Raw genomic sequence first — 22,836 nt, forward strand, 5'->3', positions numbered from 1 at the left:
GCACTGATGTGGGTCACAGGGCTCTTCTACAATTGGCTGTTAGCCCAGAATCAACCACCACAATGTGATGTTCCAGAAATCTGCCCTTGTCCTGGCTGGTTTGGATTTACAGGGCCACTCCTGCACCTTCCAGAATCAACATCACTTAAGAATCCTGGTCCCAGTGTCCACAAAGCCACTGGCCTGAGAACATGGGAACCTGACTCAGTCTCTGATGAGCTGTGTGGCCTTGAGCAAATCATTGTCCTGTCTGGACCTCACTTCTACTCATCTGCAAAAGTGAAGTATCTATTTTGGAAAGTGTCTACAATTTCCTCAAGCACAGCATCACTGCATAACCTGATGCTTTTTTGAAATCCAAGAATTCCTCTTAAATGATTTCATATGAACGCAATAATTATGAGTACTAACACTGTGAAGTATATTTTTGAAATCTTATATATCTACTCTGCCATTGCTAGGAAAAGTATATAATATGTATAGAAAGACATGAAGCATACTTCTTAAAAATGGACTTGAGTCTGACCTTTAAATTCTTTGGGCATATGTTAATAAATTATTTGACTGACCAAACAAACACAAGAATTATGGGCAGTAATTAGAGGGGTTACATAATGCATGCCCTGATCACCAATAACCTCATTGGCTATCTTGCTTTAAGAAAAATTCAAGGTATGAAAATTCAGATTGACACAAAATTCAGAGATGATTATTTACTTAACATAGAATTAACCATGTATCCATTCACTCATCTTCCCACTTGTTCAGTAAGTCAATAAACAAAAGCTACTACTGCCAAGGACTATTCTAGGTACTGGGGATATAAAATTAAATACGATATGTCCTTTGCCTTTAAGGAGCTCATGGTTGGGTAAGGAAAACAGAGAAAAGGTAATTACAATATGTTGTTAGAAATGCTGCAAGGGAAGTATGACTAGAGTGGTCGAGAAACCCAGAAAGTCTCTTTAAACAGTGGCCTTCCCTAGTACATGTAAAAGAGAATAGACTATACATCATTCTTGCTTGCATGCACCTGCCTTGGGAACCTATTATTCAGTGAGATATAGCAGTAACTAAATCACATTGCCTTCTCCCTACATAAACAGACTCAATACATGAAGTTAGGGAGGGGCACCAAAACCTGGGTGTTGGCACTGTGCTGTGGGTTAACCCTCAGAGGGATTTGGGGAGGAGTAAAATATGCTTATCGAGAATAATAAACATAGCAGCTTAATATTTACTGAGTGTCCTCTAGCACAAAATCATGTTAGCTATGGGCCAGGTACCGTTGTAAGTACTTTTCATTAACTCATTAATTTTATCCTCACAACCAATCCCATGAGGCAGGTGCCATCCTTATGGCTATTTTTATAGGTGAGGAAGTGGAGGGACAGAGTGGTTAAGTGACTTGCCCCAGGACATGCGGCTAGTAACTCAAAAGCCAGGACTCCTCCCCTGTTGGTCTTGCTGTAATACCTCCTACTCTAGAAAGTCCCCTACACTGCCAGTAATTTGACAATGGCTATTGTCTGGCATCCATTTTCTTATGGTAGGATTTCTCTTGTTTCACAGAGGTAGGAAGGAGGAGGGAGGTCTGAAAGGTGGGGAATGACACAGAAGCTTTGCTAGATGTGCTGCCTTTGCACTCCTCACTTTATATACAGTGGCAGGTAAACGTTTAAGCCAGGCATCTCTGGAGACCATTGTAGTCATTCTTGCCTTTGGAACTCAGTCTCAGTCGCTTTCGTAACAATTGTGTCTGCATGTCTGCGAGTGGATGGACAGAGAGAAAGAAATCACATGGAGGGGCATCTGGGTGGATCAGTCAGTTGAACATCTGACTTCTGCTCAGGTCATGATCTCACGGTTTGTGAATTCGAGCCCTGCTTTGGGCTCTCTGCTGTCGGTGCAGAGCCTGCTTCAGATCCTCTGCCGCCCTCTCTCTTCCCCTCCCCTGCTTGCTCTCTCTCTGTCTCTGTCTCTCTGTCTCTCTCACAAAAATAAATAAACATAAAAAAAGAAATCACATGGAAATGTGTTTACCACAGGGCATAGCAGATGGATCTTCTATAACAGGAATATAATAGATCTAGAATAGATTGTCTATCTATCTAAGATCTGTCTATCTATAGACACTTTAGAGACAGTGTGGCAGAATAAATGAAGTGTATGTCTTAGATTCAGAAACCTCTGAAGACCGACTTTGTCGTCATCTATGTAACTTTCATTAGGCACTTAGCCTCTCTGCGTGAACTCATCTATAAAATGAGACCAGTAATACCTATTTCACAGAATTGTTGTGAACAGTAAATGAAGTAACACAGAAAGTATTACTCTAGTACCTGTTAAAACTAAATCACTCAATGTTTATCCCTTACCCTTAGAGTAGAAAAGGATTCAGAGATAAAAACTTTGGGCTGGAAATTCAAAATAACCTTAAGCAGGAAACAAACTTTCTGACCTTCACCTCCTCATTTATTCAAGGGAAATGATAATTTGCTCTACCAATCTTATTTGCTTCATGTGAGAGATGATGTTCATGACAAAACTGCAGAAAACTGAAAACTGCCACACAGTTGTTGGATGCTATGACTATTAACATTATAAAAACACTTTCAAATTTCTCAGTACCCCAGTGTGTGTGTGTGTGTGTGTGTGTGTGTGTGTGTGGAGGGGATCCCTCTTGTTATTCTTGGATTTTCAGTGAAATCATTATAAGGGTAATGATTACAAAAGGAATGAGGTTAATTTAGTACTCATGTAATGCTAGTCATTTTTCTGGCCCAGATTTTTAGCAACAAGAGAAAGTAGGGATCTCACCTGTCTAGCAAACAAAGGAGTTCTATTCTGTACTCACTCTGTATCAGATTATTCACAGAACGCCTTTGATTGTAAACGGGAGGTCTGGGACAAATCCCCCTGTGGGTCTGCAGGAGAACAAACTTCAAGAAGCCGGATCTTTAAACACAGTCAAACTTGGCTCCTTCTGATTACACTGAGGATATGCAAACGAGCCCACAGTGTCTTTTTGCCAAGTGAAATAATCAAGCAGAACAATATGTGGCCATGTCGGAAGTGACAGAAAACAAATTTAGACCTGTTGTAAACCTGTGATACAGCACACTCACTGTCCCACACACACCTCTCTCTGCATTAGGCCAGAAGGGAGTCAGTCTGGTTCAAAAAATTTTATATAAAAGCTTTCCACAGAACAACTAACCCTACTCATGGAAAATTAGAAAATGAACATTTGCTCACCTTCTTTGAACAGCCTATCATTTGTATTCATTACTTTAATCAGGTACTTGATGTTCTCGATTTTACATGTAGGTAAAAGAAGGCTAAGAAAGAACAAATAATGTGACAAAGCTAGAAAGTGGTAGGGTCTGGGTTGGAATGCAAGGCTGTCTCCCTTCGATGCTTTAATGCTTTCAAAATTCTATTACTAATAAAAATTAAAATACCATATGGAATTGTTTTTCATTATTCTCCTTAAGATTCCAAGGTTCCCTTTAATGAGGACTAATATCTGGTGGGGAATCACACTATTAAACAGATCACATTAGAACAATGGACACTATTCTTACTATTCACTTTACAGGGTAATGGACACCTTCAGTGCATTACAAAGGAAACTGGCTGAAAATTAGAACGGTGAAGATTTTTAATACTTTGAAATAACTGTTTAAAAGTTAAATGCACATATTAGTTACATCAAGTTAAATACTTGAGATTTTTGAAACCAACTATTTAGTCTGGATCACATGATTAATTTCCTTTTAAAAATCAACAATTTGGTATCAGAGTTCACATCTGACATTCCTATTTTTATTTTTACAAAGATATTCAATACTTTGATTAGTAATTAAATATAATGGAGAAAATACTCCTTTCTTATCCTGAGGCTTAAAACAAGGTAAACATGACTTCTTATTCAAGAAGTACTTTTATAAAGTAAAACATCACCTGGGATATTACTTTGAGTTAAAACAAAAAAATTTGTTAGATCTTAAATACGGCAAAGGTGGGAAGAAGTCTTATAGAACCTTAGGATTCCAAATAAAGTAAAATAAAATAAACAAGTTAAATTATAATCTTGTCTGAAAAGAAATAAAAATCATAGAAAAAAACAGGAATTGCTACCATTTATTAGTTGAAAACTAGAAACTAAGTGGGTCTGTAGCAGATAGGAGCCCACACCAGTGATATTTAAGCACATGCCTGTAAGTCATAGGAGCAAAGGGGAAACTAGGCCCTTAGTTGGCAGGCTGGGTCCACCATTAGGTGGTCTCTTGATTTAATGATGAAAATACTAAGTAGATCACCTATTGCCTTATATATTTTCAAATTAATTCTTAAAAAGACTATGATTGGCCATATATAGCGGTTAACATTTTTTTTTTCTCTTCAGCAAATGTTTTAACCACAATAAGATAGGGACAGTAACTCATTGGTGAGCACTTGAGAAAAATCTTAGTAACTAGAATCCACATGAGTTCACCAGGAGTGTCTATAAATTCTTATGATCTCAGCTTTCTCTATAAAAGGAAAGAGTTGGGCTAATCTTTTCTCTTTAATTGAAAAAAGCTTAATTATGGCAAAAAATTAATAACATCTATCATCTTAATCATGTGTAAGTTCAGTCGTGCTAAGTGTATGCACATTGTTGTACAACAGATCTCCAAGACTTTTTCATCTTGCAAAACTGAAACTCTATACTCATTGAACAATAACTGCACTTATCCCTCCCTCTAGCCCCTGACAGCAACAAGTCTACTTTCTGTTTCTATGAATTTGATTATTTTAGATACCTCATATAAGTGGAATCATAAAGTGTTTGTCTTTTTATGACTGGCTTATTTCACTCAGTAAAATGTCCTCAAGGTTCATCCATGTTTTTACATGTGTCAAACTTCCTTCCTTTTTTAGGCTGAAAAATATTCCACTGTATGTAAATACCACATTTTCTTTATGGATTCATCCATCGATGGGCTTGCTTCCACCTCTTTTGTGGAAGCTATTGTGAATAATGCTGTGATGAACATGGGTGTACAAATATTTCTTTGAGATCCTATGTTCCGTTCCTTTGGATGTATATCCAGAAGTAGGATTGCTGGATCATATGGTAATTCTATTTTTAGTTTTTTGAGAAACATCCATACTGTTTTCTATAATGGCTGCGCCATTTTGCTTTCCCACCAATAGTGAACAATGGCTCTAATTTCTCCACATCTTTGCTAACATGTGCTATTTTCTCCTTCTCCTCCTCCTCTTCCTCTTCCTTTTCTTCTTCTTATAAAATAATGGGTCCTAATAATGGGTGTGAGGTGATGTCTCATTGTGGTTTTGATTTGCATTTCTTTAATGACACATGATACTGAGCATCTTCTCATATATTGTTGGCCATTTGTATATCTTCTTTGGAGAAATGTCTGTTTAAATCCTTTGCCCACTTTTTAATTGGGCTACTCTTTAAGTGCCAAAATTCAATCATTTTTATAAAATTAAATCTCTTTCATTTCTGAGAGGATTATTTTAGAGTGAGAGACCAAGCACCTTTAAACTTTAGCAAGTCATTTGATCAAGAGACCCAAGATATCCTTATGGACCTAAGATGGAGGGCTAGATTATAATGTCATCAGATAAATTTGAAATTTACCATGTGCCTGTACCCTATAAGGGTTAATCATTAAATCAACCTCAAATTGTAGAGAGCTAAGCTTGTGCCAACCTGCCTGTTTGACATTATCATTAACTGCTTGATGATGATACATTTATGAAACTTGAAAATGACCAAAATCTAGGAAAGATACCTGATTATAGAAATAAGGTGTATAGAAATAAAATGTACAGGCTAAAATAATGACCCAAAAACAATTGAAATTTTACAAATAAATATTATAGCTTGCAGTTACGTTAGAGTTCTTGCTTAAAGAATCCCATGATTAAGCAAATCTACTAAATAATTTTTTATGTAACAAAACCAAAAAAAAAAAAAAAAAAAGAAAAGAAAAGTGGAAAAAGGAAGACTAATAAATTTTAATGAAGACTTGAAGTCTCAGTTGGACCCAGTAATAGCACAATGAAATTGCTCCAAAAATTTTTATATATGGCACTTTTAGCAAAAAAACAAAAACAAAAACAAAAACCAAACCAAACAAACAAACAAAAAAACATTCATTGGCAATACTGAGTAATGATAAAAAATATCATGGTCCTTTTCTACCTTCACTGATTTAAAAATACCAAAAAGGTCTATTCTAAGAGCCATGTTTTTAAGAAGGGCTTTAAAAAAGCAAGAAACATTCAGAGGAAGAGGAAGATGGGTAAGGAAAGGTTGGAAGAGCTACATGCTCTTTAGACCAAATTAAAAATTAAATGAAGGATGTAATAGGTACTTTGGAATTTGGATGATAAATGACACTAGAGGTTACAAACTGGATCTAGTACATAGATTTGTTCCTTATTAGTTTTGTTTTTGTTTTTTCTAATTTGAGTTAGTGGTCAACAGTTTTTAAAAATGAGGGGATTTCACATAGAAGTTTTGATTTCAGACTTACAAATGCAGACTTTGAGCAGTGGGAGCCATCCCACAACCTCTTTGGGGTGGTGAGATGTCCCTGTCTCTGAAGGTCTCTGGCAATGGTCAAATAGAGCCTGGATAGTTTCTATGGTTCCTCCCAAAGCTCTCTGATTTTATAATCTGATTTGACATACCTTATTTAGACCCCTACTGTACTTTTGGCTTTCTTGCGAAGTAACTGATTTAAAGTTAGTGATGAATATTTTTCCCTGAGTGTCCTCAGATCCAGTATTGGTCTTTTCTCCTCAGCTCTATGCTGAGGCTGACTTCTATGGACAATATCCGTGGGCACCCTTGTCCTCTGGCTTCCAGTCAGGTTCAGCCAATGGGAGACATTGGCAGGACAAGAAGAACTGCCCAGGGCAAGAAGAGTATGGTTCACATGTTTGTTCCCAGGCTTTCCCCTCGCTGAGTTGCAGAGGATTGACGGCCTCCCTCTATTAAAGGCCAGAGCCTTTGAACAGCCCTCTCTCCAGCCTCAGCTGTGTTCCACAAGGTAAGGTAACCAATCATTCGTTTGACTCCTCAAGCCTTGGATAATGCCTCCCACTTCTGCTAGCCATGGGTCCTTCACCTTATTGGTTTCTCCTAATTCTGCCAACACCTTCATAAACAGTCTCTTTATGAATTTCTCCATAGTGTGTCTGCTTGTCCCTTTTGCTTTCTGCCAGAATCTTGGCTGATACAAAGCCAATAGCAGAGATCACTGTGGTGTTGTACCAGAATTCTGTCACCAAAGGGTTAAAGTGACCAGGAGCCCTTCCCATTGGCATGGTGGTGGGCCAAAAGAGTTAAAAGCTTCCCAGAGCTTATTGCTGGAGCAGCTGACACACTGGGTACATGACTCAATATATTTTGAGAACAATAAAAATACCTTTGAGAAAAATTAATTTATGGTTAAAAATGTTTATGGAACATGACTTAGATATAAGTTTTGGGTAACTATTGTTCTTTACTTTGTCGAAAATGTATAGAGACTGGAGAATAAAGTACATCTTGAAAATCTCTGTAGCATAAAAATAACTCTTCCGGAAAACTTCAAACCATACAAAGCAGTGCTCTATTCCTCCCTCCGTTCCCCCTCCCCACCATCCAATTCACTGTAATGTTCAATTTTGGTTTGAAGAAATGGCTGAAAGACAAATTGCCTTACAACAGGTCTTCTATGAAATATGGGAGAAGGCTGCTGACAGAGTGAGTTAAAAACTGCAGTGTTCGCAATCTGGAAAACATCTGCCTTGCCCCGAACTGTAAACCACCACATTGTAGAAAATGGTTTGTGACAAAGCAGAACCCAGGGCGGGTGTTTGTAAGGTTATGGGACAAGTCAGGGCTATTCAGGCACAGAACTGGGCAATGTGCCCTTTGGCAAACTGTTGCAAGCCAAGGACTTAAAAGGAAATACAAAAGTAATAGGCCAGGTATGAAAACTGCAAGTGGAGCCAAATGGCCCACTAATTTTTTTTTTTTATCATTGGGCACTCTATGGTAAAACTGGTTGAGGACTAAAACAATACCGCTGCTTGGAAGTTCTAGTTGTTTGGTAGAGGTCTCTCAGACGTGCTAGCCTGGCTGGCGGAAGAAATGTGGCCTCTAGGCTTAATCTACAGTAGAATAAAGGACTGAGGTTTGAAGAGGAAAACACCACTACAATCAAGATTCAGCTTCGCCATACAATTTGAGAGAGGAACCAACAGAAGATCTCAGTTAGCTGGGGGAGAGAGAAAGAACGTTAAGTCTTGTGGTAGAATACAGCCAAAGTCAAATGGTCAGATCATGCAAAAGCTGCTCCCAGAGAAACAGGCCTTTCCCATGGATCTGCCCCCAGGGCTGCATAGAAAAGCAATGATAAGGGCTACAGTGAAACTGTGAACCTGGGAGGTGTGCCTAGGTGCCAGTTGGAAAGAACATAGGCAAATGTTTCTTTTTCGACGTAGTTTCCACCCAACCCACAGTATTTGGCTTGGAAGGTGGCCACAGTGACTAGAGGTAAAGGCGTAGTGAATGAAGGTTTGCAGGCAGGATCTCAGGGAAAATGGCCAACTCTGAGGACTGGGGACGTGGGGCTGCCGGGAAGGGAGGAGAGGTGGATTTAACGGGAAATGGGCAAACATTGCGAGCCCTGCGTGGAGCTGCTGGGGGAGCTAGTCCTCATCAGGGCTGAGGCTGAGTGGAGCACCTAGGGTCTCTCAGAGTAGATGACTTCCTGGCTGGGGCCCTACTCCTGCATGTGTGGAGCTGCAAATAAGAAAATCAATGGACAGCAACCCAAAGACCTAGATAGTTCATAGTGATCAAAAGGAGGAAAATGATAAAGCATCGTTTAATCCTCTGAATAACCTAGAATTTGTACTTTAAGGTAACTGTGCCATGGTGAACAGAAGACTGGACCTAGAATCCTGTGGACCTGGTTTGAATCTTGGCTGTAGTAAAAACAACATTGCCTCAGCTTCTCCATCAGTAAAACGGAGAGGATACCTTTATCCTGTGGTTATTATGAGGATTCATTAATTCAACACATTTTATTAAACATCAGCTAAGTCCCAGGACAGATGCTGGTGTTAAGGAACCTGGCACAGTGTTCAACAGACCACAGTCATAACTAAAATGCCAAGCATGTAACGGCGTACATAAATTGTCAGAGCTATAAGACAGTGTTTAACGTGATTCATACTTTTTCCATCAGATTCTTTCACTAGATTGTAGGCTACATGAGGGCATGCTTTGATCTACCCTGTTCACAAAGTCTGAAGCATAGTAGAAGCCCAACACAAACTGGTTTCAGTGAGTGACTAAATAAATAATTAACTGTTCGAGTTGTTGTTAGATGCCTGGGATAGGGAGGAAAAGACAGGGAGGATGGGAGGTCAGGTCTCGCCCAAACTATCTTTTGTCCTGTCACTTCCTCCAAGCACTGGCTTGGGCACATGCACAGAGTCCTAGCCAATTCCCAGAATTCACAGCAAACATATTTGGTTGTGTTTAATTTTATGTTCTGTCTTAAAGCGAAAGTTTGCAGATAAAACGGTCTGTGGCAGACCGTTCTCAAATGCCTTTATTCTAGAAAGTACAACAAATGCTCACATTCTGCATTTAATTAGGCCTCAACTCCTTTTAGCCTTACTTGGTTGAAACGAAAACAAAAGTTATCAGTAGGAAAATGAGAAACCACATGGAGATTTTGAAATCTCCTCAACTTTTACTTAACTAAAGAATGCAGGAACGTTCCCATGAGATTCCATCCCATTTTCAGAGGGAGAAGGGAAAGGACTCATTTCAAATCTGCCCCACACGATTTCAACTCATTGTAAGATGAAAAGTTATCCTCAGTCTCTCTCTCTCTCTCTGTATATACAGATACACCCATACATAAATCATAGAGTACACAAGACCAGCTATAGGTTTGAGTCCTGAGTTCATTTCTTATTAACCATGTGGCCTCGGAAGTTATTTCACCTCTCTATGTCTCTGTTTTCTCTTCTAGGGTAGAATAAAATGCAACTCACTGGATTACAGAACTATTATACATGAGATAATGCATTAAAAAACTCTTAGCACGGTCTTTGGCTCATTATAAACAATAAATGGCAACTGCTGTTTATTGTTATTGTTTTTTTTAAGTTTATTTATTTATTTTGAGAGAGAATACTAGCAGGGAAGTGTCAGAGAGAGAGGGGACAGAGGATCTGAAGAGGGATCTGTGCTGAAAGCAGTGAGTTTGATGTGGGGCTTGAACTCACGAACCGTGAGATCATGACCTGAGATGAAGTCGGACTCGTAACCAACTGAGCCACCCAGGCACTCCTGTTTAATGTTATTATTATTATTTTCTTAATGTTTTTTTAAATTTATTTTTGAAACAGAGAGAGACAGACCATGAGCAGGGGAGAGGCAGAGAGAGAGAGTGAGACACAGAATTTGAAGCAGGCTCCAGGCTCTGAGCTGTCAGCACAGAGCCCGATGTGGGGCTTGAACTCACGGACTGTGAGATCATGACCTGAGCTGAAGTCGGATGCTTAACCAACTGAGCCACCCAGGCGCCCCTAATGTTATTATTATTTTATAGTTTAAATTGCATAATTTTTTAATAATATATACAATATACTATATTATATAGTCTAAATTGTATAATTCCTATCCAGTCTCAGGGTTCCTCAATCCTGGCACTGTTGACATTTTGGGTTGGATAATTCTTTGTGTGGGTCATTCTGTGCATTGAAGGGTGTTTAGCAGCCTCTCTGGCCTCCACCCAGTAGAAACCAGTAGCATCTCACAACCCCACCCAGGAGTGATGACCAAAATATCTTGAGACATTGCCAAATGTTCCCCAGAAGGCAAAACTTCTGCCGATTGGGAAGCAGTGGTATAGAACAAAGAGCAGTAAGTGTCCTAGACATAGCAGACCTAGTTTCTATTAGTTGATTTGTGGTCTTAGGTAAGTCTTACCACTTCCCTGGGCCTTGATTTACTCATATGGTGAAAGAGGGCAGGAAATTCCTACTTTATCTTTCATAATTGTGTAAGAATGAAAAGAGAAAAAAAAATCAACTGCCCTAAACAAGTGTTATCAAAGTGGGATGCTATTATGATTAGGTTGCAAGAGGTGGTCTATCCAGGGGCAATTCTGAGAAGCCTTGCCTGGGCACAACAGCTGATGCCAGCCTGTTTTCTTTTTTAATTCCCACACGGGGGAGCCACTGGCCTCTCAGCAGCTGCTTCCAGATCACATGTCAAGTGTTCCCAGTGTCTTTAATGGATGTCTTTGTGGCTTGGCTTGAAGAATTCAAAAGGAACTGTTTTCTTTCAAAATGAAATGAAAACGTTCTTTTTAATAAAAATTATTATTGTAAGTGGTGAAAACTGCCTCGTCTTCTCTAGGCTTAACATTCTAAATCTATCTCACATGACTAGACCTAACCAGTCATCAGAATGTTAACTGTGTCCTCTGCTGATTGATATTCAGAGAGAAATACCCTGAGTGTTTCTAACATCACTGTACTGATTAATACTGTAATAATACAGAGTAATACCACGATGGATTTCCTTATTGGCAAGGGAACACTTTTCGATGTCCTATCATATTATGAAAATCTACATACTGGAATTCAGAGGTGAGGCCTATTGTTATTCTTTTATTTATTTCTGAAAAATCTTTAAATGGGAGATAGCAGAGTGTTTGGGAAAAGAGCATGAGCTTTGAGTTTGGTCAGAGCTATACGTAGATAGATGAGAGTCCAAGGTCTAATCTCACCATTTGTGTGATTTAGACAAGTCCTTTAGTCCTTCTGAACCTCAGTGGACTACATTAATAACACCTACCCCACAGGGTGGTTATGAGTTTTAAATGCATACAAATATGTAAAGCATGGGGCACTGTGCAGGCACCTGGTAAGTGTTCTGTAGATGTAGGTGATCTTTCTCTCTCTGTCCAGTCTGAAAGACTGTTCAAGGATTTCTTTTATCCCTCAGAGTGTGTATTTGGTCTGATTGCTTCAGGAAGGTCATTGACATGAAAACAGTACTTTTTAGATAGAACTTAGAGTCTTGACTATACTAAATTAATTGTAATAGAGCTCCAATCAGCTAATCAACAAATTTTCCAGTTTATGAACAAATTATCTCCCTTCTTCTGTGGGGCGTTTGTTGGAAATCAAGGGTCAGAAGTCATCTAAAGGACAAGAGCATTTACCCAGAGTGGAGTGAACAATGTGTTTCTTCCTTAAAACAATTCATTTGGTTTCCCTGAGGACACATATCAGTATTCTGAATTATCATGGTAGAGTAGCAAGAAGGTGAGCTTAGAGTCAGACAGACCTGCCATTTACCAGCAACATAGGGTTAATAAAATACCTGTCACAGGGATGTATGGGTGGCTCAGTTAAGCGACTGACTCTTGGTTTCAACTCAGGTCATGATCTCATGGTTTGTGAGTTTTAGCTCTGTGTCGGGCTCTGCAGTTGGCAGCACAGAGCCTGCCAAGATTTTCTCTCTCTCCCTCTCTCTCTGCCCCTCCCCTGCTTGCACTGTCTCTCTCAAAATAAATAGATAAACTTTAAAAAAAAAATACTTGTCACAGTGTAAGGGTGAGTATAAATAAAGCCCATGACAACCCCAAGTACCATGCCTGGCACATGGAAGGTGCTCAGTGAGTGTTGCTTTTATCCTTGACTCTCTTACAGATCTTTGTACCTTAACTAGTTTAAGAGAAGAGGTGGAAACTAAGTAAATGATTATAAATCTACATTTTATTTTTATTCCTCTCCTATTAATGTTGAATATAGCATGTGGGAAAAGTCATGAGTTACTAAGGGCAAACCATTTAAAAAATACAGGATAATTTGCTTTGAAGTTTCCAATGGTGGCTCTGGAAGAGTTTTACATCATAATTTGTTCTTTATGCTGCATATGAAGGCATTTTAAAGTCCAGACCACAAAAGGGGTCTGGTCACCTCCTTCTCAAACTTGGCATGTTTAAGCACCCATAAAACCATTTTGCAAGAGAAGACACTATGGTAACAGGTAATACATAAGAATGAAATTATAAAATAAGTTTCCCAAATTTTCATCACTAAGGTTTCTTTTTAACATTTTTATTACTTCTTCCTATGGACCTCTTTAGTATGTTTTAGCTTCCTCTTCTTTGTTCCATAACATTTGTGCTAACTTCTATTGTATCATACACACTGCATTGTGATTGTAATGTGAATCACATTTTATTTCTCTTTCAAACCCCCTACTCCACAGTGGGCTCTCAAATAATATTTGCTAAACTCAGAGCAAACATTCCTTATGTAGACTGCATAGTAATTAGAGTAGATTCCTCTTTATATACTGCCCAGACAATAATTATAATAGATAATATTCATTAAGCATTTACTATCTTCCCGATTTCCTAGAATTTTTCAGTTAACAACTCACTCATCCTCCCAGGTGGATATCATTATTAGGTCCCTGTTATTGTTATGGCTTTTCCTGCAGTGACATTGTACTCTCCCTCTATGCTGGGGAAACCCAGTTGACATCATCTATGAGAAGAAGGACCAAGAAGATGAGTCAGTTCCAAAACAGTCCCAAACTCCAGGTTTCACCCTTGCTTTCATGGTCTTTCTCCTACCCTCCAAACATTTTTTCTAGACAAAAACAAAACAAAACAAAACAACTCCAAAAAACAGAAAACAAAAAACTGATTCAGGTATTTCATCTTCTTTCCACACTTCTGCAGCATAAAAGGATGACACAGAAGACACAGTTTATCTACACTCTGCCCTGGATGACTGAGTAATGGGTGCACTTGGACATGGACCATTGCAGGTAATATCTTTTACTACATAAATGACTGTGACAAGTGGTTTCACGCCTGCACCATTTTCCCCACGAACCACAATGGTTGCAGGAATAAGGCAGTTTCCTCCCCGAGAGTGTGCATTGGTACCCTAAAAGGTGTTTTATGCAGAAACAGCAAGGTTTACCTGTCTTAGAAACCCAGTTTGAGACCAAAAAAACACTATCCATCTCCTTTGCCCCTCATAGACTCTCCTAAGGGCAGGGGGTGGGGGATGGAGAGGGGATTTTTAAAGGTGACTGAATACATTAAAGGCATTTACCACATGCTGGGATGTCACACAGGTCAGACTTAAAGTTTTCATCCAAGGTGAAGCACCAGGGGGCCTCCTTCTGATTCCCCGGATTGCGGCAGTAGGAATGGCCTCCATTCAGTTCTGGGAAACGGAGAGCGGTGAAGGTGTGCGTGTGGGGGTACTGAGAATTCCACGGCTGGCACTGGCGCCCTGATTTGGTCACGCTGACAGTCCCCCGGTAATCCACACCTGTGCTGTTATAGCACTTGTGGTCTGAAAAACAGAAGAGAAAGGCCCAAACTGAGAGCAAGAAACAGGAGATGCTGGAACTTCCAGCCAGCAGTTTCTGGAGGGAAGACGTGCAATTAAGCTCATGGCTAAGGCTTCCCTGCTGGTCAGGGGCCATGTGGGCAGTCTCCCTGCTTGCTGGGCTGGGACATAGGTCCTGCCTCACAGTTACATTCCTGGGAGGATTTAAAGCTTATGCTTCAGGAATAAAACCAGTCCTCCACATGCATTTTTAATACTGAACACAGAAAAAAAAAAATCAGAACTGGGGGCACAGGAGTAATTTCCTAGTGAATGGCTCAGGAAAGGTTCAAGCTGAACTGCTCTTTCCATTTCTGCTTGATGTCTTTAGACATGAATCGTGTGATAAAGAACCTAGTTCCCAGCAAATGTTCATTAGGAGCAGTGAATTATGAGTTTCTCACAGGAGTTGGGGCCACTGTGTGCTGATGCACTGGATATTCGTGAAAAGCAAATCCTCTCCCCAGGTGACCACCATGGCACTTACTTGAAAGCACTGTAAAAATCCACTAAGTTGAAATTAAAATATGGAGGGGTAATGATAAAATAATAGTAATAATAATAGTAATGAAGATATCACTATTATTATGTGCTAAGCCTAGTTCTAAGCACTTTAGATGCATTAACTCATTTAACTAATAGAATAATATTAAATACCAAAAGGAAACTAAAAAATTACCAGCAAAACTTAACTCTAGGTAAATGGAAAATTACAGAGGAACAGAGGTGAGAAGACAGTGGAGAGAGGCAAGCCCCATGTATATATTTTTAAAATTGTGGTACAGTACACATATCGTGAAATTTATCGTTAATGTCTTTAGAAGATTCAAAACGTTGTGCAAACTTCACCACTATCTCATTCCAGAACACTTGTATATCATCTCAAAGGAAACCCTATACTCATTTAGCAGTCACTCCCCACACCCCCTTCCCCTGGTCCCTGGCAACCACTAATCTGCTTTCTATCTCTATGGATTTGTCTTTCCTGGATATTTCATATAAAAGGAATCACACAATGGCGTCTGGCCTTTTTCACTTACGTAATACTTTTCTTAAGTTTCAGCCATGCTGTAGCATGTAACAGGATTTTATTCCTCTTTATGGATGAATAATATTTCATTCTATAGATACACCACAATTTGTTTAGCCACTCATCCACTGCTGGACATTTGGGTTGTTTCTACCTTTTAGCCATTGTGTATAGAGCCGCTATGAACACTTAACACACAAGTTTTTGTTTGAACACCTATTTGAAATTCTCTGAGTGTCTACCCACGAGTGGCATTGCGGGGTCATACGGTAATTCTATTTAAGTCATTGAGGAACCAACAACTATATTTAAACATTTATTATCGGGGTGCCTGGGTGGCTCAGTGGGTTGAGTTTCTGACTTTGGCTCAGGTTGTGATCTCCTGGTTCGTGAGTTCGACCCCCACATGGGGCTCGCTGCTGTCAGCACAGAACCTGCCTCAGATCTCCTGTCTGTCTCTCTCTGTTCCGCCCCTGCTTGCATGCTCTCTCTCTCTCTCTCAAAAATAAATATTAAAAAATAAAAATAAAAATGCATTCTCTTCATGAAGCTTCTTAAAGATAGTTACTGCATGTAATCTATCACTGAATGCTCAGCCCCCACACAGTATTTAGCCCATCGGAAGGTAATCTGACTACCAATATGAATCATTACTACAGATCAAGGTCCAGTTTTCACTGTGCCATGGGGTTGCTGGCCCCCAGGCAGCACAGAAGGTCAAGAGTCACCTACTTTTATTTATGGGATCCGCCATGGGAATTCCAATCCGGATGCAGTTTGCGGCTTCGGGGCTCTCCGGCTGGGGGAGATCTTCACAGTTTGGTAGTTTCAGCCTCATCAGGATCATGGGATTTGATCTTGCAAAAATGTACTCTGTTTGACACAGGACGTTCTCCAGGATTTCACATTCATCGCGACACAAGTCCCGGGGCTTAGGGATGGATGAGGTTTCGTCGCAGTACGGGAAGGCATAGTGGCACAGGGAAGGAATGGCAAACTGAGAGCACTTATCAGATAAGTGGCTGGAGGTGCCAATCATGGTGAAGGCAGCTGGAAAACAAACACAGTTATTAACTCCCAGGGGCCAGGGTTTATCTCCTTCGGTTATCTAGTCAACAGATATCAGATATAAACACACACTGGAAGGAATCCGCTGTGCTCAAATAGACAAGGCCAAGAAGAGATTCAGTTCAGATGTCCAGGCAGCTTACTTTCACTGGCTTGAAAAAAAATCATTTTGACTACAAAGTTAAAAAAACAGGATTAAGTTACATATGTACCATTTCCTAATAAAAAGAATTAATTAGGTTAAAGCACAATATATTTTTCATTTTTACTACAAAGCAAAGAACTTTGTGTTTCATCCGGTACGTTTTATTAGTTTTGTGCAGCTTCTAAAACATTTGACAGCTGCAGGGCAGAACTTGCTTTATGCGGCGGCTGAGGCTGATCACAGGATTTAGATCTGTGTCTTGCCTCTGAATTGGATGACTTTGGGGAACTTGTCTAATTTCTTGTGGCTTGAATACTTTCTATTCCATCTTCTGAAAATGAGGCATTTCTCTTGGAGGTTCTCAAAAAAGCACAACTCAGTGGTTGCAGTGTGTGTATTAGTGGTCACTTAGCCTAACCTCTTATCCAGTTTGGCATCCATGTATAAAAAGAGTACTAGCGTCCCTTTGCAAACCTCCATTGACAAGAGCTTCTACCTCATTATAGATGGGTGATGAAACATTTACGTTGGAACTCCCATTTATTTTTGTGAATACTTAGTGAAGAGTATGTCAAAATGTTCTTATGTTAAGTTAAAATGTGCCTTCAACAGCCCCTCCCATCAGTCCTGCTTCTGCTTTCTGGAATTTCACAGAGTCCTTCCTCCTGAGAGCCTGAGGTCTTTAGCAAGGCAACTACAGCTTTCTATGGTTGCTTCTCCTGGTTGAATAGCTCCCCTGGGCCCCTCTTAGTGCCTTCAAATTCCTCATAGGACATAGTTTCTAGACTTTTTGCTGTTCTGTGTGCCTGCCTCAGGTTTGTTCTTGCCTCATAAATCCTAAGGTTGCCAGATAAATAAACTACAAGGCACTTAGTTACATTTCAATTTCAGATAAATATTTGGAACACACGCATACTAAAAAATTATCCATTGTTTATCTGAAATTAAAATATAACTGGGTGTTCTGTATTTTTATTTGCTAACACTGACAGCTTATCAGATTCTCATAAGGGCAATTTTAATGGCTTGAAAGGGTACGTGGCACTGAGGCATCACTACACTAATGCAGTAGTTCAAGGCCACTATAACCACCAGAACCAGGGGTGCAAAATTGTACAAGGTGGCCTATATTACTTCACTCCTGCATTCTAGGAAGTGCTTCACTATTAGATTCAAAATATACTTTCAATTCAGAAAAATGAGGGGTAAAATATAGAAGGCTAGAGCAGGAAGAGACATATGATCATCTTGTCTTATCACTCACTTCACAGATGAAGAGACTTTCATGGAGAATACGAGATTTCCCCACAGTCACAGTAATGGCATCCAGAATTCTGGACTCTAAATTGTCTTAGCACTTACGGGACTTTTAGTCTACACAATGTTGTTTCCAAATAGTAAGCTCTTTGAGGGCAGAGATGTAACCTGGCTTATTCACCACACTATCGTGTCCCCAGCGCCCAGCCCAGTACCTGATATACCAGAAACACTAATAATATTTATGGAGTGTCTGAATAAATGAAAGACTTTTCAGAGCATCTTTTCCCTTGAAGAGCAATAACCTTCAATAAAGTATTGTAATGCACATTCCAGAGCACAGAGATCGTATCTCAGGCTTCTTTGTGGTCCTGCTCCTAACGCCTGTGCTTCTAACCTCCAACCCCTAACCCTTTATCTTTTGTTAAAAGAAGAGCTCAAGAAAACTTGCAGTGAGAAAAAGAGTTACACAAGGTATCAATACAATGTCATTGGCGTTACTTACCTGTGATCTGATTTTCTATTTCCCCTTGCATGTGCAAAGACTCCATATAGACAGTGCGGTTGCCAATAAATCTTGCACATGCAATCCCTCTGTATGGCTGACAGAATCCATCTTCTTCATACTCATCTCTAAAACCAGAGCACAAGCATTAGCTGGTGCAATATATCCACATTCAGTCGGCTCTGACTGTGCAATGCGCTAAACGGTCGCTGGGGGGAGAAGCTGGGCACATTATCCCAAAGACTGGGCCGAGGAGTCAGGCTCGGCCTCAGTTCCATCCATCACTTCAAACATCTGCTGGTCACGTTGGTCAAGTTTCCTTCACCCCCAGAAAATCATTCTAAGCACAAAAATCATCCTTAAATATGGGAGAAAGCACTTATTTTCGCAGCTGGTGGTGGGCTGGAAGATGATGTAGTTATAAAAGTAAAGAGGAAATGAGTTGGAAATCTGGGCACATGCTCTACAGTTTTTTGTTTTTTAAGCACAGATTATTTCTGCGTCATTTGCTACAAAGGCGTGGGTGCATTATCCACAAGACCCACTCCAACTGATGTGTCAATTAGGAGGCTCCATGGGGTGAGAAGCTGGGTGCAGCTGGAAAGAAACCAGAGGGCAGTGCAGTTATGTGGCTCCTCACTGCTTAAGACCCATTATCTCTACCCTGCAGAGAGAGGTCCAGGCAAACTGTGGATCGCACAATTTCAAGAGTCACTAAATCCCAGGAAATCTAAAGAAAATGGCAATGGAAATCTTGCTTTCATGATTCCCTGAAGACTTTTAAAACAATCTTAAAGTTTTAAAACATTTTTTCAAGTTTATTTATTTATCTTGAGCAAAAGAGAGAGAGAGTGGGGGAAGGGCAGAGAGGGGGAGCGAGAGAATCCCAAGCAGGCTCTGCACCCACCACGCAGAGCCCAGTGTGGGGCTCGAACCCACAAACTGTGAGATCATGACCTGAGCCTAAACCAAGAGTCGGCCGCTTACCCGACTGAGCCAACCAGGCCCCAATCTTAAAAAACGTTGTTACCTCAAAATTATGATAATAAAAAGGTAGGGGGAGTAGATCTTATTCTGGAGACAAAGGGTAATGTGGCTAGTGACAGTCCCAGATAATGTGGTTAGTGACAGTGTGGCAAATGGCTAGAGAGCTAAGGCTAGAAAGTAGGACCCAAGATGTCAAATTCAGCCTGAAAGGAGAGAGGCCATAATATCCTACAAGGGCCTGCGATAAACACAAGACAACAGAGTACAGAATAGCCAGCTGCTTCTCAAAAGCAGACCACGGCCAAACAAAAGGCCACCTGCTAGGCTTCTGGGCTGACTTCCACCCTGGATGCTCCTCTTCTGTTAACCTGGCTGGAACCAATACACTGAATGAAAATATTTTTCCTCTTTGGTTTCGTCTAAGTTAAAGTACTATAGACCAAAGTCAGGAGAGTGAAATTGTCTTCCGGGGCTTAACATTGCATGTCCTTAGAATCTCTCTGAGTCCTCTGAGCTAGGGTTTTCTTATCTATAAGAAGATAACAATTGACCTCTCAACCCTAGGAGTGAAAGTCATGAGGATCCTATCAAATGTAAAGGCTTTTAAAAAGTGCTATTCAGAGGTCACACATGCTTATTATTGAAGTATTTATGATTACCAAGGAAGACAGTTATTTAAAGGACAATTATTTACTAAGCTCCTACGTTGTAAAATCGACTGTAGTCAGCCTTGTGGCGCTAGACTTCGCCGCTTGGGGGTTCAGTGTGGGAGTCTAGAAAGCCTGCTCTAACAGGAAACCAGGTGAAAAAAATCTGATAAAGCTGGTCATTAAAAGCCCAGTTTCCGGTGGCTCTCTACTCCCTGTTCACTCTAACAGTCATTTTGAAAGTGGAGATGGAGAAAGTATCTTCATTTTAGTTCCCAAAACAGTTTGTATTGCAAAGCTCTTAAAAACTTAACCTTCAAGTACACATACAAATGGATACATCATATACCTGACTTGAAGACATTGAAATTTTAATGTTGCAAAATCCTGCAAGCACTCCACATGTTTACTTTCATAAATCCTAGAGTAATGTTGAAGCCTTTTTGGCTTAAATTTTACTTGGGTTGTAAAATTAACCCCGCTTTTATTGGGTAACTAATACCATAAACCTATGGGGAGAAAGAAGTTTCTCGATGACCTAGCCTTGGATCTTGGAAACCAAAGCACTGAGACCAGAATGCACTTCCACACCACCCCCTGCTATGATGATGATGCTTTTCTATCCTTAGGCATTAGCAGAGCCCTGGACTTTTAAAGTGTCATTATGAGAACACGTCTTCCTCCCCCACGTTAAACTCTCAAGGCCTCAATTTATATCTCTTGGGAGGACAAAACCCTGGAATTACCCCCAGATATAAATCCCCAACCTACTGGGAGTTCCCATATTTTATGTGTGAGGCTTAGGCTAAACTTCTTACCACCTTTCCAGTTCAAGACTCTAAAAAGACTCTTTGAATACTTTTTTTTTTTTAATAATAAAATGGAATGCAATTCCTTGGCTGCATATTTCTTATCAAGGGCTTAGAGCTGCAGGTGTAGTGAATTTTTGACTGCACCCAGAATTCCTGATATTCTGACCGGTCTCTTAGAAACAGATATGAAAAGCAAAACAAAACAAACAAACAAACAAAAACCCAGTATGTAATGTCATCTGCTAGGGAGTAGTTCTCAGCCCTGGCTACTGGGAAGAATCTCCTCAGAAAGCTTTCAAAAATACCAACGCCTAAGCCCCACCTCAGACCTATTAAATCATACTCTCTGGGGATGCAGCGTAGTACGCATGCTTTTAAAAAAGCTCTCAGGTGATTTGAATGTGGTTGAGAACCACAGAACTAGAAAAACAAGCCTCTATTAAGTGTCTGCCACTCTGTGCTGGGTACTATGCTAAGTGCTTTCTTCCAAGTAGCTCCTTATGTGGTATCATTATCCTTATCTTACAGAGGGAGAGATTCAAGTTCACAGGAGTCACTGGCTCAAATTCACAAAGCCAGTCATTGGTGCAGAAACGATTTAAACTTACAGAGCAAGCTCAAGCCATGACACCGTGTTGTTCGATCTATAATGATGTTCTGCTTTTCAATACTACTTTTACTTACATCAGCCTAATTATAAATAAGAGACGTTAAAATGAGCCTTTATTCTGTGCCAGAAACTGTGAAGTTTCACTGGCATATAGAATTGATATTAAGTCACTTAATCCTGACAACGATCTTATAAAAAAGGTGAAGGTGTGATCATGCCCACTTCACAGATGAGAAAACTGAGGGTCAGAAAGAGCGAAGACCTGGTCTAAATTTACACAGCAAGCAGAAGAGCTAGATTTGCCCCAAACTCGTGCTTGCAACCATAGGATACAGCTTTCCTCTGAACAGTTTGATTATAAAAGTTTTTGCACTGCTTACAAGGGCTTTCTGCTGTGAAGATGTTTTGGTGTCTGCTGAGGTGGCAAAAAGGCTTTCTTTTAAACATAGAGTCACAGTCACCTTTCCTGCTTTCCAAAGAGGGGAACCAATGCTCCTCCAACATTCATGAAAAGCTCTCTGCTTTTCATCAGCTCTCTGCTTTTCTCCAGCTCACACGTCTTTCATCATTAATGTCCTCCATGCTTAGCAAATTAAAAACATGGAGCACAAAGCAGCAAAAGTGCAAGGGCACTTGCAATGAGTGTGCCTGAGACTTCTTTCTGCACAGAAGAAGAGTGCATTGTGACAGGGAAAATGGAATTGTGCACAAGTGCCACCTACCTCACCATGATGTCAAGATGCAGGGGAGCTTTGTGATGGGGACTCAAGTTTCTCATAAAGGTAATTTAGTTATCACATTGCCAACCCCTGTAGCCTTCTAAGTTCACTGTGACAGGGAAGAGCAGACCCAGTTTGCCTTCCATCTCCAGGGTCTCCCCAAGGGGCCTATGAAGGATGATGGTCATATAGGTCTAAAAGTGACCACGACCAATATGGCAAAAGTAGGGGTATCCACCCAGGACCCACTGGAAACCCAGGAAAGGGAAATGCTACCACTGCAAGTGACAACCCAAGGGCGCTTTACAGCTTTAGAAGTTTCTGGCCCAATTTCTCAGGCCAGCGACCAAAGCAGAGAACTCTAATGGTAGAAAAAGCACGTTGTATGATATGGGGCATTTGGAGACTATCTGTAGTTTGGGGAGCAGAGAGAAGGAAAGGGGGAGAAAGGATTGGTGGTAGATGGGGTAGGGGGACTGAAAAGATGCAGAATACCCCAAACTGATGTCCAAATGGAGTTGTGCCAATATTGGACTATGAGAGGCCCATGAGTGCTCTTCTGAGAGCTTCTAGGGAGGGCAGTGTCA

The 22,836-nt window shown here is 40.3% G+C and overlaps 1 protein-coding gene across 1 annotated transcript in view; it reads right to left on the reverse strand.

Annotated features, from left to right (window-relative positions):
• ROR1 (receptor tyrosine kinase like orphan receptor 1) overlaps window positions 1–22,836 on the reverse strand; it is a 404,523-nt gene that overhangs the window by 20,331 nt on the left and 361,356 nt on the right. Inside the window, exons 5-7 of the mRNA XM_060626612.3 lie at window positions 18,475–18,602; window positions 16,232–16,549; window positions 14,188–14,433 (exon numbers count right to left, since the gene is read on the reverse strand). Coding sequence (XP_060482595.3) covers window positions 14,188–14,433; window positions 16,232–16,549; window positions 18,475–18,602 — 692 coding nt within the window. The remainder of the gene's footprint in view (window positions 1–14,187; window positions 14,434–16,231; window positions 16,550–18,474; window positions 18,603–22,836) is intronic.

This window comes from Panthera onca, chromosome C1 (assembly GCF_046562875.1).
Source record: "Panthera onca isolate mPanOnc1 chromosome C1, mPanOnc1 haplotype 2, whole genome shotgun sequence".
Lineage (NCBI taxonomy): Eukaryota > Metazoa > Chordata > Mammalia > Carnivora > Felidae > Panthera > Panthera onca.